This window comes from Narcine bancroftii, chromosome 2 (assembly GCF_036971445.1).
Source record: "Narcine bancroftii isolate sNarBan1 chromosome 2, sNarBan1.hap1, whole genome shotgun sequence".
NCBI classification, from domain to species: Eukaryota; Metazoa; Chordata; class Chondrichthyes; order Torpediniformes; family Narcinidae; genus Narcine; species Narcine bancroftii.
This window is the reverse complement of record NC_091470.1, coordinates 149,694,661-149,710,182: the sequence shown is the minus strand read 5'-3', so window position 1 is coordinate 149,710,182 and position 15,522 is coordinate 149,694,661. Positions and strand designations below refer to the sequence as shown.

Below are 15,522 nucleotides of genomic sequence, written 5' to 3'. Positions count from 1 at the left end.
TCAGACATTTTGCTCATACATTGATGAAGGGCTCAAGCCTGAAACATTGGTTATGTATGCCGGTATCTTCAGTATGTAAGGTACACTGTTCAACAGGCAGAAAGGCGATTCTCAGCAATGAGTCATGGACACTAAGAGGGCTTGGTGAGACACACACGGAAAACTGCTGGTCATCCACTGCATCCTGACCTATCTCCAGCCATCTCGACTATGTCTCGCCACTTGGTCCAGATAGGCCGGGGCGAGAGAGTGAGGCTGACAACCTGCGCAACTCTCCCTCACTTTAATCCAAACGCAAAAACAAACAACACTGTTGGACCTGCTGAGTTTCTCCACCATTGTGCTTTTATTTCAACCATGGTGTCTGCAGACTTTCGTGTTTTACTTCGGCCAAGGGAGGAATGTGGCCAGGCTTCTGGGGTGTGGGGGAGGAGGAGTTTTGGGGGAGGGGGGTGTGGGAAGAGTAGGGAATGAGGATAGCTATTTTCTACATCAATCAATCGTGCTGCCTCAGCAACGTATCCAACCCCAGTGAATCCCAGCATTGCTGCACCTTCCAAAAGGGCAAAGCAACTGTTTCACCTCTCAGAGAAAAGGCTCTGCACTAGGGATCACTCACATTTTATTTAGAGCAGCAACTTGTTGACAGGGTGAGAGGAAAAAAACAAACAAGAGAGGAAGTTTGTGAAATATAAAGGTCAGCGTGGAGAGCTGGGGTGAATAGCCTGTTTCTGTGCTGTAAGCATTAAAGTTAAGCATGGAATACCTTTGGCCCAGGCCCCATCCCACTCCTTCCATTGGGTATAATTGGGCAGCATGGGTTCATGGGCTGTAAGGGCCTGTTACCGTGTTGTATGTCTAAAATTAATTTTAAAAATTTAAAGCTCTTTTATCGATGATTCTAATCACAGATGTGTTCCAGTTCCTGAGACAGTGACCAGGATTGAGACTGCAACATTAACCATGAGTTAGGAGTAGTGACCCAGTGTGACAACAACCCTGGCTGGCTCATGGCTTTCGAATATTCCAATTCTTGGACTTGTCTGTACTCACAGCAACTTCTCCTTCCTGCACTCGAGCCCGTCTCCTCATATGTGTATGAAAAGTTCTACAGAAGTTCTCCTCTACAGGCCTAGAATGTTAAGGATTTCTTGGGGGGGGTGCAGGGGAATGAGGAAGGAAGAGGGAAGGGGGGAGGGGGGGAAAGAAGAAAGAGAATTAGAGGAAAAAAATGTTAACCTACATCCACCAGCAGTGGCAGCCTTGTCACCCTCTGCATGGGCAGAATAAGGAAGGAGATGATGGGCAGGCCTCCACACTCTGGCTTGCTCTGAATCTGCTGGAGAACCTCCTTGAACTGCGTGTTCGAGTTGCTGCAGGAGGAAAAGGAAGAGCATCAACTGAAATACATACCATTTACAAACAATAATAGTTGCTTCAATGATCTAACATATTTCAGGGTCGTATCTTCGGATTAACTGGGCTGCAACAGTGTGCACAGAAAGTTCATGAGATCCTTCATGACTTCAAAATGTACCAGGGCTAGAGGTCAATTGGGTGTAATTGGGCAGCATGGTTTCATGGGCTGTAAGGGCCTGTTACCGTGCTGTATGTCTAAAATTAATTTTAAAAATTTAAAGCTCTTTTATCGATGATTCTAATCACAGATGTGTTCCAGTTCCTGAGACAGTGACCAGGATTGAGACTGCAACATTAACCATGAGTTAGGAGTAGTGACCCAGTGTGACAACCACCCTGGCTGGCACATGGCTTTCGAATATTCCAATTCTTGGACTTGTCTGTACTCACAGCAACTTCTGTAAGGTTCTCTGTTGGTAGATTTCATTGGAGCAGTAAACAACATAAGCATCAAAGTGATTCGATGCATGACGCTCCACAATGTCGCTGATATCCCTGATGACTGGGTTTTCCTTGTGGCACGTTTCAAGGTCATCAAAAAACCTAAGGAAAATCACACAGCTGTTAATAAAATAGAGCAAGTGGGAGCCACATCTCACTCTCTTTTCTGACCTGCTACTCAAAATTTCCTTCTTTGACCAAGTCATTTTCAGCTAAGAGAAAGAACACAAGAGCAGGATGTGATGTTGAGGTTTTACTTGGCACTGGTGAGACTCCACTTGGAGTATTGTGAGCAGTTTTGGGCTCCTCATTTAAGAAGTGATGCATTGACGTTGGAGAGGGTTCAGAGGAAGTTCACAAGGATGATTCTGGGAATAAAAGGGTTATCATATGAGGAGCGCTTAGCCTGTACTTGTTGGGATTTAGGAGAATGAAGGGGGATCTCATTGAAATATTTTGAATGCTGACAGGCCACGTAGATGTAGAAAGGTTGGTTTGCATGGTGGAAGAATCTAGGACAAGAGGTCTCAACTTTAGGATTTAACCGTGTCTGCTTAGAACAGAAATACATAGGAAATTTCTAGTCAGAGGGTGGTAAATCTGTAGAATTTGTTGTGGAGGTTGAATCATTAGGTGTATTTAAGGCAGAGATTGATAGGTTCTTGATTAGCCAGAACATCAAATGTTATGGGGAGAAGTCTGGGCAATGGGGCTGAGTGGGAAAATAGATCAGCTCATGATTAAATGGCAGGGTAGACTTGATGGGCTGAATAGCCTATTTCATCTCCTGTCTTATAGTCTTAACACTGGCAGCACTGAATTCCTCAGCTGCTATCTTGCCACCGTTACCAACAATCTGCATTTATATAGCCCTCTTAGAACAGCAAACATAGCAGGGTGTCTCATGGCTGTGTTATCAAATCACTCATGATCAGATGAACAATTACCAAAAGCTAGTTTAAAGAGCTTGGATTAAGGGACATCTTAAAAACAGTGAAGAGATTTAAGGGGAGAGTGTGTCATGTGACCGCACGCCTGCTCCAGCACAGGGCATCCAAGTGCTCACAGAAACGTGCATCATCTGTAAACAAAGCACAACTTTGCCGCAGAGTAATCCCTGGCATAGTTCCATCTCTGGGCCCTGCCACTCACAGCTGAGAGGAGAAAGTGTACTGGGAAATGTCAAAAGGAGAGTGACAGGGCCAACTCATTTACCACCATGTAACTGCAGTTCACTTCAGAGCAGCTGAAATGGCCACAAAACAAGACTACCCAAGAAGCTATAAATCCATGAACTGTCACAGCAACACCCTTCACCTCTCTCACAGGAGAAGCCAGATCAGTGGGGAGCCAGATCAGATCGCTATTATATAAAAACTCTCCTTACATTCAATAATTAGAAGAGCCAATGGAAGTCCGATGCTGAGGCAACAATATGCAAATAAAATTTATTAAATGAAATTCTAATTCTGTCTCACATATTTTTATCCATTGAAGACACTTCCCTCCCACTTTAGAAACTTCCCAGCCACACACCACCAAATTATTTCTCACATAATCCTCGTGAGATCATTTAAAAAATTTTAATAATGACCAGCAATTTGGCCAAAACCTTCACCTGCTGCTATCCTGTGCTTTCTTTTCTGTTGGTAACCAGAAACCATGCAATTTATCATCAGTTGTCTGCCCCTTTAAACAGAGATTAAGGTCAGTGGCCAACCACAACATCCATTCAAATCTGGATCTGATATTAAGTGTTTACACTGAAGGATGCAGATTCCATGCTGTCAACATGAATCAAACAAATGAGCACAAAGACTGCAATTCTGAGTGTTGTATAAGAAAGTTCCAAGTCTCAGAATTCAGGAGACCCTGTGTCCTGTATATTAGGAGGTCAAATGGTTAACAACGACCCAAATGGCAGCAATCTGTCTCTTGGTGTATTAATTTCTCTTTGAAATTTGAAGTGCCTCAACAAATCTTACCCTTCCTGGTACCCCCGAGTTCACTGCTCACTTTTCATCTTCCAGTTTGGATTCCGAGCCCAATCCCCAACTCTGTTAAACACATCTGATCTTGCACCACCACTGGGGGGGGTCCCACTAAGCCCCACTCACATCAAAAACCTTCTCATCTTTTATTCTCACCATTCACCCTCCACTGGACAACTTCCTCCAGCCCTTCAATTGTTGGAGATCTCTGCAAAACAGGTTCACTTGTAATCACTCTGCCACTGGCAGCCATGCCTCTGGTTGCTTTGGCGACAAACCTCACTCCCTAGTCTTCAGATGGTCCTTAAAACCCTCACCTTTGACCCAGTTTTCATCATCTGCCTTAAATCACCTCACTAGGTGTGGCACCACTCCTTTTCTTCACTGGAAGTGCAAAACTAGCAAAAAGCTGTATGACCCATGTAATATTTTGGCGGTGAAAGGCAAATGGATTCTTTCCCGCCCCACAGCTGATCCAGGCAGGTCAGAACAGGAGCACCACATGTTCATTCACAATACTGATTCCAGCGATTGTTGGACACAGGCCAGGCTTTGAACATTCCCATGTAGTTTGGATGGAGGAGTTTTTCTCTCTTTTTTATAAATTGTTTCCAAATAGATTATCACCTTGCTGTAAGAAAGGGGTAAAATTATTGACAGCAAGTTCCAGTGAACAGTGTACCTGTGGAGGGACATGGCCTGCAGACACATGGAGCTGCTCATCTCTGCACCAAGTGATCAGATTACAGGGTTGGCCTGGAGAACAAACAACTCTCCCTCTGCAAAGCTGACAAACCAGATTTCATTGGGCTGTTTTTTTTCCAGAACCACTGCAGCCTGTGAACCTGCTCAGAATGTTCTCTCTGCCCATTTCCTGTGGACACTGAGTCCAAGAGAAACATCTCAGCACAGAGGAAGAAATCTGTTCTGTCGCTTCTATGTGCCAGTGTGGTCCACCAGTCACACTTCACAGTGTGAGAGCTACCCACAGGGTTTGAGCAGAGATATTCTATCATTTCCATTCTGGCTCTTGGTGTAGTTAGTACTAGAGAATGCGTATCTCACAAGATCCAAAGATTCTCCACTCCCCATCTCCAACTTTCTTCCCTTATCCATCCTACCTCTTGCTGGCCTCCTGAATATCACAGATGTTGGAGAAGAGATGGTGGTGTTCTGTTGTAGTCATTGTCTTCTGTAGTTCCTTGGAGTTTTTGAACATCTTGATCAGGACATTCAGACTATGCTGATAGGAGAACTCAGATACCATGATCTCGAAGATAGCCTGTAGAAAGAAGAACAATGAAGTTGGAACTGAATGATGATCCCACACCCATTGGACAGAGCTTGGGCAGAAAATGGTCTTATGTCAGTGATAAGCACAGTGAACACTCTGCCCCAACAATGCCCTCCAACTCTACCTGTCACCACAGAATTACAGTATATACTCATGTAATATCTAATTTTTTTCACCATTTTTCCAGAACAAATAAAACGGTGGGGGGGGGGGCGAGGGGGGGTTAACTTTTACTCTGGTCAAACTCTTGATCGTGGTAAGTACCTGCGCCATTCAAGGTGTCGGGAGCTTGGAAGGCCAGGACCTGGTGGTACGTCTGCGGCCGGGATGCCGGGAGCTCAGAGGGGTGCATGGCCATGGCACCGGGAACTCCAGTGGCCATGGCTTCGGGAATTTTGGTGGGTGGGGTGAGGGTCTTCTTTTGGGTCATCAGGAGCTCTGATGGTTGGGGCCAAAAATAGGGGGGATGACAACATAATATCAACAAATACACAAGTATATAAAGATTCATTTAACCTGCATCAATATTTGGTTGAGCCACACTGGGAACACTGTACAGTTTGCTACAATAAAAAGAGGGGTGTTATGAAATGACCTGAGTAGTTAGAACCATCAGAAAAGTTCTCAGACTTGTACCTCATGGAAAGGGAAGTTTACAACCTGATCAAAACCACTGAAGGATTTTACAGGGTATGTGTGGAGAACCCATTTCTGCAAAGGAGAATTCAAAATCGATGATCAGAATTCCAGCCGGAAAATGGGGACATCTAGAATGCATAGAGAGTAGAGCAAAGATGGAACAGGGAGTGGCTGAGCTGATCACACGAGGTATGATCATGGGTAGATTAAAGAGGAGTTTGCAAAGAATTAAAAGGATAGTAAGCCTGTTGCTCAAATAGCTCGTACCAGTGCTACCACAGGCAGGCCCATGTGTGATGCCAGTTAACCCCAGCCCTATGCAAATTTCAGCATCTAACGATGGCTCTCTTGAGGCCATGATATTGTTTAAGTCACCATATTATCCAAGACTGTCCTACATTCAATAATTACAACAGCCAATGAGAGTATGAAGCTGATATAACGTATTCACTGAAATTCTGTCCTGTATGTTTTATCCATTGAACACTTCCCTCTCACTTTAGAAACTTTTAAAACCTCAACCATGCATCATTGAATCTCAAGAGGATAATGTGAGAAATAATTCAATTTTTATTTTATTTTATTTTAGTAATGGCCAAAACCCTCACCTGTTGCTATTCTGTGTTCTCTTTTCTGATGGAAACACAAGTACCTAATGACTCGATTTATCTTTAAGTCATTTAGCTCAATGCCCTCTCTGTTTAACAATGTCCCAACATTCCCAGTGTATTAACGGTTCTCACCTCTTGCCTCTTGCGTTCCTCAGAGGACAGCTTGTGCAGAATCCCTTTCTCTATTACCTACAAACATGCACAAGCAATGTTGTCAGTAAGTATTCATCAACAACAGGACTTGTGTCCTGGAACAACATTATATCTGTATCAGTAACCAAAGGGTTAAGGAACTCACCAACAGTTTTCATTAAGATGCTGTTTTTCACATCAACTCATTGCCAAGGTTCCTTTTATTGTCATGTAATAACCCATTAAAATGTAACATGCATTTTATACTTTGACTTTTGCCTTCCCTAAGACATATTACAGCCAACAAAGTACTTTTAAACTGCATTAAGTGCTTTGTGAAGCAATTTCCACTAGGTAAGATCCCACAATTGGCAAAAACAATGGCAGCCAATCTGTTTTCGGTGGTGTAGGATGTGCAGAAGCTAAGGGTGGGTTGTTTAAACACTTTACTCCAACACTATTGCCCACAAATTCTTCCTGGAATTCTTTTCCTTTGTGGAACTCTCCAAAGTATCTCCAAAGGACCTTTGCTTATTTCTGAATTTAAATGCTTCACCTTGAGTCCCTGGGCTCTTGGCTCTCAGAATTCCCATCCAGTTCTCCCAACTCATCCGCTGAGAAAGCAGACCAACACCCCCAAGTTCAAAGGTGCTTGAGGAGTTTTGGCTCATCATCAAATTCTCCATTGAACACCTGCATACCATGAAATTTATAAAGATTGATTGCATCACAGCCTGGTTTGGAAATTCAAATGCCCAGGAATGCAGAAGGCTGCAGAATGTTGCAAATATAGCCGATTCAATTATGGGCAACGGCTTCCTGTCCATTGAAGCCAACAACGTCAGGCGCTGCTTCAAGACGGCAGCCAATATCATGAAGGACCCTGGCCATGCTCTTATCCCTGCTATTTTGGGCAGAAGGTACAGAAGCCTGAGGTCCAGCTCATCTAGGTTCCACAACAGTTTCTTTCCAACTGCTGTTAGGCTCTTTGATCATCCGTCGTATTCTTAAAACCACAACACCACTCCAGAGCCACCAAAATTCTGCCTATACCATTGACAGAAATTTTTTTTTTGCTTATTGATCAACCAACTATGATTTTCTTTTTTCTCAATTTTATATTTATCATCTTTTCTCTACATTGCACCTTAATTGTAGTTCATTTGTGTTTTACATAACTGGGAAGCTGCAAGAAGCAACATTTCCACAGCATCTGTACATTACATTTTAAATTTTAGACATTCAGCAGGAGTAACAGGCCCTTTAGACCCATAAGTCTGTACCACTCAATTTCTCCCAAATGACTTACAAGCCCTGGTACATTTTGAACAGTGGGAGGAAATCCACGCAGATATGGGGAGAATGTACAAACTCTTTGCGGACATTGGCAATGCAACAGCATTGCACTAACCACACCATTAACTGTGCTGCCCTGCCCTGATGTCTATGACAAACTCTCAATGACCTTAGCTCCCTGCAGGTTCCCTCAATTAACTTTGGAACATTTTGCTCTGATGAGAGAACATTACAAATGTAAAGTACTGATGCAAGGATTTGAGGAAGTCCAGCTCTTTCAGGCATTTTGATAAAATAAATGCCAACAGGATTTTGAACTGGGCGAAGGGGCATCGTTTCAATTGAAATGAAAGAGCCTGTGGCAGAGCAGATCTCCCTAGCATTGCACTGGCAGAGTTCAAAATACATACTACAAATTAGACAGGGAACTGCTGAGCACTGGAAGAGGAAGAATGTCCCGAGTGAGCACTCACCTGTGGTAACTGGCTCCAGGTCATCTGTGGTGGGCGGTAATTCTGAACCACAATCTTGTCGTTGGGCTCTGTGGATTCCAAGTGATTTGTGTCGTCCAGCAAATCGTCATCCGATTCTGGAACGATGGCCAAGCCCCTCTCCCTCACCTCCTGGTACAGCCTCGGGTCTGAGGAGAGGAGTTTACTCAGAAAGGAGCTGACAGTTTCGTACAGAGAGCCCGGCCCAGGCGTGCAGGTCTCTTGGCTATTGACAAATTCCTCTGAACCCTGGAACAAGCTCCCTAACCCTTCCAAAAGAGAAAAACGGTGAAAAGCCCCCAAGATGGGATTCTCTGCTGGCTGGTCTTCTTCCATTGCAGACCGACAGATACACACCTAATCCTTTCCTGATCTCAGGACCTCCTCAACTGTACTGCAAGCTGACAGGGTGATGCAGAATGTAACAGGTTTTTTCAAGGAGTTTTGCTGAACTATTCTGAATTACAAATCAGCTCATTAAACTCTCCTTGCTGCATTGGGCATAGAACAGACCATAACCAAATCACACGGCCCCCAGCTAATTTTCAGTCACTAGATGCATCTCAAATACACACAGGTTTAACAAGTTCCCATTTTGGGTAGCCTCCAGTTTAAGTCCTTAAATTGTCAACACTCTCCCTTCTCTCTCACGAAGGCCCTCTATTCCCCCTCCTCGCCCTCAATGGGATTATCAACACATTCCCCATTCTTCACCGCGATCCCCGACTCCCCCACATCACTGTCACTTTGGTACCCTTTTGCCTTTCTTCCATCTTACCTTTCTGAACCCCTTTCTCATTCCCCTGCTCATTTTAAACTAAAAACAGAAATGGTTTAAAAGTGATCAGTTGTTTATCCAATTTCTGGATCCTGTCTGCTTCAGAAAAATGCCCACCGCCTTTGAAAATCTAGTTCCCAGTCTGAAGCCCCCTGCTGATGGGACGAGCTGAGCTGACACACACGCTGACCTTACCGTCTTTAAAGGAGCTCCGATTTCTGGGGCCTTTCTTCCGTCCCAAAGTCCGCTACAGAGAGGAAGGTTTTAAAGTAAAAAAAAACTCAGCAAGGCAACCAGAATTTTGGACAATACAATAAATACATTTCCATTCTATAGTTTGTGTTCTTACTTTAAACAATGCTAATAATTGTTTAATTAAATATCCATTAATAACTGGATTGTCAACCACCCCTTCCACTCCAGCATGTCAGAGGCCAGTGCTCCCCAGACACAATTGAGGTTGCATCATGCCATCTTATTCCTGTCATGAGGGTAGGACTCGGTGCCCTCAGGCTTCCCACCTATCAGGTGTCCCAGCAGGCAGTCAATAAAAACATAACCAAATACAGATGTGAAAATCTGGAATAAGAATGGCAAATGCCTAAACTCTCAGTCGGTCAGTCAGCTTCTGGGGAAAGAGGAGTAGAATTAAAGTTTCAAGTGCAAAACCTTTTGTTAGTTCAGATTTCAGTTTCAGCCTATTGACTTTTCTTTGAATTAGTGCGAGAGTGACACAGAAATGCTGCTGCCACACACCATCAGCTATCTAGGTTTGATCCTGATCTCTGGAGCCATCTGTGTGGAGTTTGCATGGATGACTACATGAATGCTCTTGTTTCCTTCCATTTCCCATAATTGTAATGGTTGGTAGGCTAACTAAATTATCCTCAATATGTGGTGGCAGGATCTGGGGAGAGTTGATGGGCATGAGAGGATAAAATTGATTAGAGCTGCCGTTCTTTATTTGACTCTGCTCAAAGTTTATCATCCCCCTTCCCTGTGAAGCAGTCAGGTTTAGTTGGTTTTTTCTGTTCTTACACACAAAATACATTTTGATTGAGGTCCGTGGCCCTCCCCCTTAAACACGCCATGACCGAGGGTGTGGGGGGCGTTCAGCTCTATGTAGAATGCTTGATGATTGATGTTGACTTGATGGTCCAAAGGGTCTATTTCTGTGTGGTATTTGTCTGTGACTCCTTGAAAATCACAGCTACCTGGTGAGGCTCATGCCCACCAAAGGATGGATGCAAAATACATCAGCTCTAGAGGTACACAAGGTGTAGTCAGGGTCACCAACACATCTGGCCTCAAGCACCATCAGTGTTAACAGTAACTGTGTACAACTCTGGCATTGAGTATAGCTGTTTCATTGCTTAAATAGGACTCCAATAATTACTGAGGACCTTTCCATCCTTTACACAGTATCTTTGACCCACTACCATCAGAAAGAGCATCAAAATCAAGACTGTCAGGGTGGGAAAAAGTTCTACCACAGGATGTGAGGTTGTTGAATGGTATCTTGTAACCAAGTAAATTACAAAATATTTAAATATATATTTATTTTATATTATATGTTTGTGTATATGTGATTATAATGTGCAGAGAGAGTGTATGTGGGGGTGTGTGTGTGTGTGTGTGTGTGTGTGTGTGTGTGTGCGCGCGCGAGCGCACTATGATCCAGAGAAACGCTGTTTCATCAGGTTGTAAATTCAGTCAGATGATAATGAACTTGAGAGGCAACAGGCTAGGACCTCACTTACCTTGGACCTTCCTGGGCTCCGTGCCGGCTGAACAGCTGCTGTTTCCGGAACTGGCATCAGTGTGGGAACCATCAGTAGTTCATTTTCATCCGAGAAGTCAGAGAAACCGCTGGTTGCCACTTTATATGACTTATTGCGCCGATTGCGTAGCAGGGTCCCACCTGATCCTTCCTGCTCTTTTCCGTCCTCATAGCAGAGGTCAGTGGGGGGCATGCTGCAGACCTCCCTACGACCACTGTTCTCCCTGTCCGTGGGTGAGGTGCCCTGCTGCCTCCTTCTGCTCTTGGTCTCAGCCAACTTGCTGGGAATGATCTGCTGGTGTCCCACCTTCAGTGCTGCTGGGCTCTCCGTGCTCAAAACCACCTTCGGTGCCTCTGAGAGCGATGGCATGGAGCTGGCGCCAGAAAGAGCCAAGTTGTCCAGTCCCAGCCATGAGCATTTCCCATTGGTTGGATTCAATTCCTCTAAATCAGAGTTAATCTGCAGGTCAGATCCAAACTTCTGTTCCAACAGCAAGGCCTGAGATCTTTCTTCCAGGTTACCGTCCGAGTACCGTTGAGACATTTCACTGGCCCAGTTGTGGAAGTGTTAATCTCTTGTCTCGCAATCCCAAACCCTTCTTCTCCCTAAACCAAGATAAAATCAGAGAAAAGAAATACAGTCAAAGTCTGCTACAAATGCACAAACCTTGTTCACTGAAACTATTCGATTCTGGTCTGGTTCAGAGATCTTGGATACAAAGCTTGTTCTTGAAAAGCCTACCCACAAAGACTTCTATAAAGAGCACCCTCCTAGTACTATTATCTAAACCAGAACGTAACCTGCTAGTCTCCTGTTGTATTTGATGTACTCGCACCCCAGGTGGTGCAGTGTAGTCAAGTTTATTGTCACCTGATTGCACAAGTACAACCTGATGGAACATCATTCTCTAGCCCTCAATGTAAAACACGCAGTCACACAACCAGACATGACACACATGCAGACAAACAACATATACAGGGCAAGTATTCAAGTATACAAATAAATAAATAAACATAGTTTGTCTGCTTCAGAGCTTCTGGGATTGACTTTCACCTTAAGTGCTGTCATTGTGGAGTTTGCACATTTTCCTGGTAAGGACATGGGCTTCTGCCATAAAATGTGCTGATGTTAATTGATACTTGTATTTTACCTCTGTGGAGGTAAGTGGGAAAAGAATGAAAGGGAGTTGATGGGCATGTGCAAGAGGACAAGTTGCAGGGAATTAAGAATGGGACTGATGACATTTCAGGCAGCAAAAACAGGATGTCTTGTTCTGTCCAGGGTATAGACAGAGTTGTGGAATTGACAGATGCCAAGTGCGAGATTTTATTCAGAAGAATGTGAAGAAACAACATAAACACAATTCTACAAAAGGTACAGGCATCGAGAGATCCAAGGGATGTGTGAACACACTGTAGGCACTAGAAAGTGAGAGCAGGTGGTGAAAATGGACAAAAGAATTATCTGGAACTGAAGACATTGTGACAGAAGCACAGAGTACAACAAGAAAGTCTTGCTGAATCTTTAAAAGTGACTGGCAAAGCCACTACTGAACTTGTGTGCCCAGGTCAGAGGTCACACCAAGAAAGGTGTAAAGGCTTTAGAGAAGGTATGGGGGAAATTTACCAAAATTATTTCAGTGATGCAGATAGACTGGAGAAACTGGGATGATTCACCTGGATGAGAGATTCCAAGAGAATGTGATTAAAATCATGGCGGTCAAGTCATTTCCATGATTGGAGAGGTATGGAAGTAAAGGGGCACAGGTGACTGGCAAAACCAACCCAAAAGAGAACCTTCATTTCCTTAGCAAGTGACAGTATTCAAAGGGATCTAGAGAAGTCCCTGGGAAAAAAAGGAATTTGCAGGAGTATCTGAAGAAAACCAACTGGGGTTGTCCTAAGTAATAAATGGAAATTAAGAAAATGGCAGATGGTAGTCATTTGAAATTAAACAGAAATGCTGGAAATACACACAGATCAGGCAGCACTGGTGGAAAGAGAAAGAGGGTTTATGTTTCAAGCCTGAGTCTCTGACAGCATTTTCTTTCCCTTGCATACAGCAAGCACCAGCCTCCCTCTGTGACCCAAATGGAGGGTCTTTTAGAGATCAGGCAAGAGAATGGAGGCCTGTGGAAACAGAGCACCATCAGTGAACATTGCTTGACCGAGGCAAGCTGGGTTTGCAGAGTATCCTGTCACTTCTACTCCTGAGTACTTTCCAACAGCTCTTCATGGAAGGCATTTCAGTGCAGGATGATTGAAATGCAAACAAGGAGCCTGCCCTGCAGAAGAGGTGTTCAGAGAGCCTGCCTTTCAGTTATCCTTGCAAAAGGAGGCATGCAACTTCAGTCCAACACCTTGCTGCAGCTGCATTTTAGATGTGAGTGAGTGATCGATAGACATTTAGGCAGGTTACCACACTCTTCTTGGGCACCAGTACGATTGAGGTCTGTTTGAAACGTCAGAGTGAGATATTAAAGATATCCACAAGTTGGTCAGCACAGGTATTCAGTACACGGCTGAATACTCTTTGTCACAACTGAGTTTCTGAAACTATAATTATTGATAACATTTATTCGACTGCATGAAATTTAAAGAGTTAATAAATTCAGAATGTTTCAATTGCTGTGATCTTTAAACCAATTACAAATGTGAAAAAGGTCAATGATATTTTAGTTCACTGAAGGCAACATACAAATAAAGTTCTGAGTTCAGGCTCAGGCAGGTTTACTGAGCTCTTTAAGCCCAGTGAGTTTTCTGGACCTGTACGTAATGTGTGAGATGGGGTGTGTGTCAATGGCAGCTTAAACTTTGCAGAAACAACAAAAACACCCACAACGTCAAAGGCCACTGTTGACATTCAGGCACTCTCTGTCAGAGACCAAGTTTTGGGCAGAATTGTCAAAATGAAGTTTTGACGTTTAGAGATGGAATGTTTAGTATCAGGCTTCCCATCTCAGTTTGACTTGAATCTTGTACAGTTAGTCTCCAAAACATTGGTCATCAGCAGATTGGAACCAATTCATATTCAGAGATAGTCAGAGGCTTTGCTTCACTAGACATCAAACAGACATCCTTCCACCTGAGTGCGCATCTGGGTTCTGCAAATATTGGGGCCATAAAGGGCTGCAGCAGCTTGAAAAGGAAGTGAGTGCATCAGGGTGAGAGGTCACCTCAGAACTTTATCAAGAATCTAGATCAGTGTTTATAATCTCCGCTGATGGCTACATCCCTACCAGAGAAGGAACCGGGACCCAAAAAACTTCAGTCCTCAAGTCTGTCAGTGACTGACGTGGGCCCTGTGAGAAGTTGATTTATTTAAATGGCCTTTGTTCCCATTGAGGCAGTGAAGCTGGGGGAAAACACAGGAGGAAGAAAGGCACTTACCAGGAGTTCAGATCTTCAATGTTCCCCAATGATTTCTGCTTGGAAGAGCAGCGCGTCAGTATTTCATCTAAATGCGCTGTCCTCCCTGGTCAGTCAACCAACAACAGTGGAGGAAAATAAATCAGCCTTTTTTCTTTAATTAGCATCGAACAACTTCAGCCAACAGAATGCCCAAAGTATGCTCGGCATATCCTCCTCTACATCGTTGAGACCAAATGCAGATTGGATGACTGGATCACTGGCCACCTGCACTTTGTCCTAAGCTGCAAACTGGAACCATTCCCAGACAGAAATTACTATCCTTGGCCTCATCTACAGGGTGAGGCCAACAAAAATTCAAGGATCAACATCCCTGGGTGGTCTAAAGCCTAATAGCATGAATATTTAATTTTCCCATTTCAGGTATTCCCCATTCCAATTCAGTTCCACCCTCTCCATCACCTGCCCCTATGGGTCTCGTCCCTACCTCTGCCACCTTCAATTGTCTCAACCCTTCTCTCTCAACAATTTTTGTGTTTCTTCTCTCCCCTTCCCACTTTACTCTTGAAAAAGGATCCTGACCCAAATCCTGACTGTCCAGTTCCTTCCCTGGATGCTGTCTGACCCACTCCTTTATCCGTAGGGAGTCATTACCTTTGTTGGAACCAGATAAATGGCATTGTGCAATAGGATCAAAGGTGCTTCAGACATGAAACCATTCATCATGTGGCACAATAACAGAACTTCTAGGATTAGTCAAACCCAATGAGAATTAACATTTGTGTCTTATGTTAGCGAAACTACAAAGATACAATTGTTTAGAATTTTTCATTCTCTGCAAAGCAACTTGAGAATATGGAACAGTTCAGAACAAGAACTTGTCTGTGTTGACCATGATGCCACACTAACTAATCCCATCTGAAGCACAAGCTTTGTATTTCTGTTCTCTGCTCATACATGTGCCTTCCTAAATGCCTTTTAAATATCACTGTCATATCTGCTTCAACCACCTTCCTTGGCAGTACATCCCAGGTACCTACTAATCTCAAAGAATGCCTCACAAATATCTTTTAGACTTCTCCTCTCTACTCATACTGAACACTTCCACTTTGGGAAAAAAAGTTCTCCACCTACCTCTCATAAATTACATACTTTTACAAACTCAACCTTCAGTCTTTGATGTTCTAGACTTTGTGTTCCAAATGGCTGTTAGCTTATAAAAAGGCTTACTTTTATTCAGACTCTTCTTACTCAGTGTGAACAGATTAAATGGCTTCACAT

At 43.7% G+C, this 15,522-nt stretch overlaps 1 protein-coding gene across 2 annotated transcripts in view; it reads right to left on the bottom strand.

Annotated features, from left to right (window-relative positions):
- Positions 1-15,522, bottom strand: part of arhgef16 (Rho guanine nucleotide exchange factor (GEF) 16) — a 33,010-nt gene that overhangs the window by 9,284 nt on the left and 8,204 nt on the right. Inside the window, exons 1-8 of one of the 2 annotated variants that reach the window (XM_069918537.1) lie at positions 14,263-14,306; positions 10,853-11,478; positions 9,288-9,339; positions 8,297-8,463; positions 6,528-6,584; positions 4,973-5,133; positions 1,810-1,962; positions 1,244-1,373 (exon numbers count right to left, since the gene is read on the bottom strand). In XM_069918537.1, the coding sequence (XP_069774638.1) occupies positions 1,244-1,373; positions 1,810-1,962; positions 4,973-5,133; positions 6,528-6,584; positions 8,297-8,463; positions 9,288-9,339; positions 10,853-11,416 (1,284 nt within the window). In that variant the 5' untranslated portion in view covers positions 11,417-11,478; positions 14,263-14,306. Of the gene's footprint in view, positions 1-1,243; positions 1,374-1,809; positions 1,963-4,972; positions 5,134-6,527; positions 6,585-8,296; positions 8,464-9,287; positions 9,340-10,852; positions 11,479-14,262; positions 14,307-15,522 lie in introns of those variants that run through there. The other variant, XM_069918536.1, reaches the window with a different exon arrangement.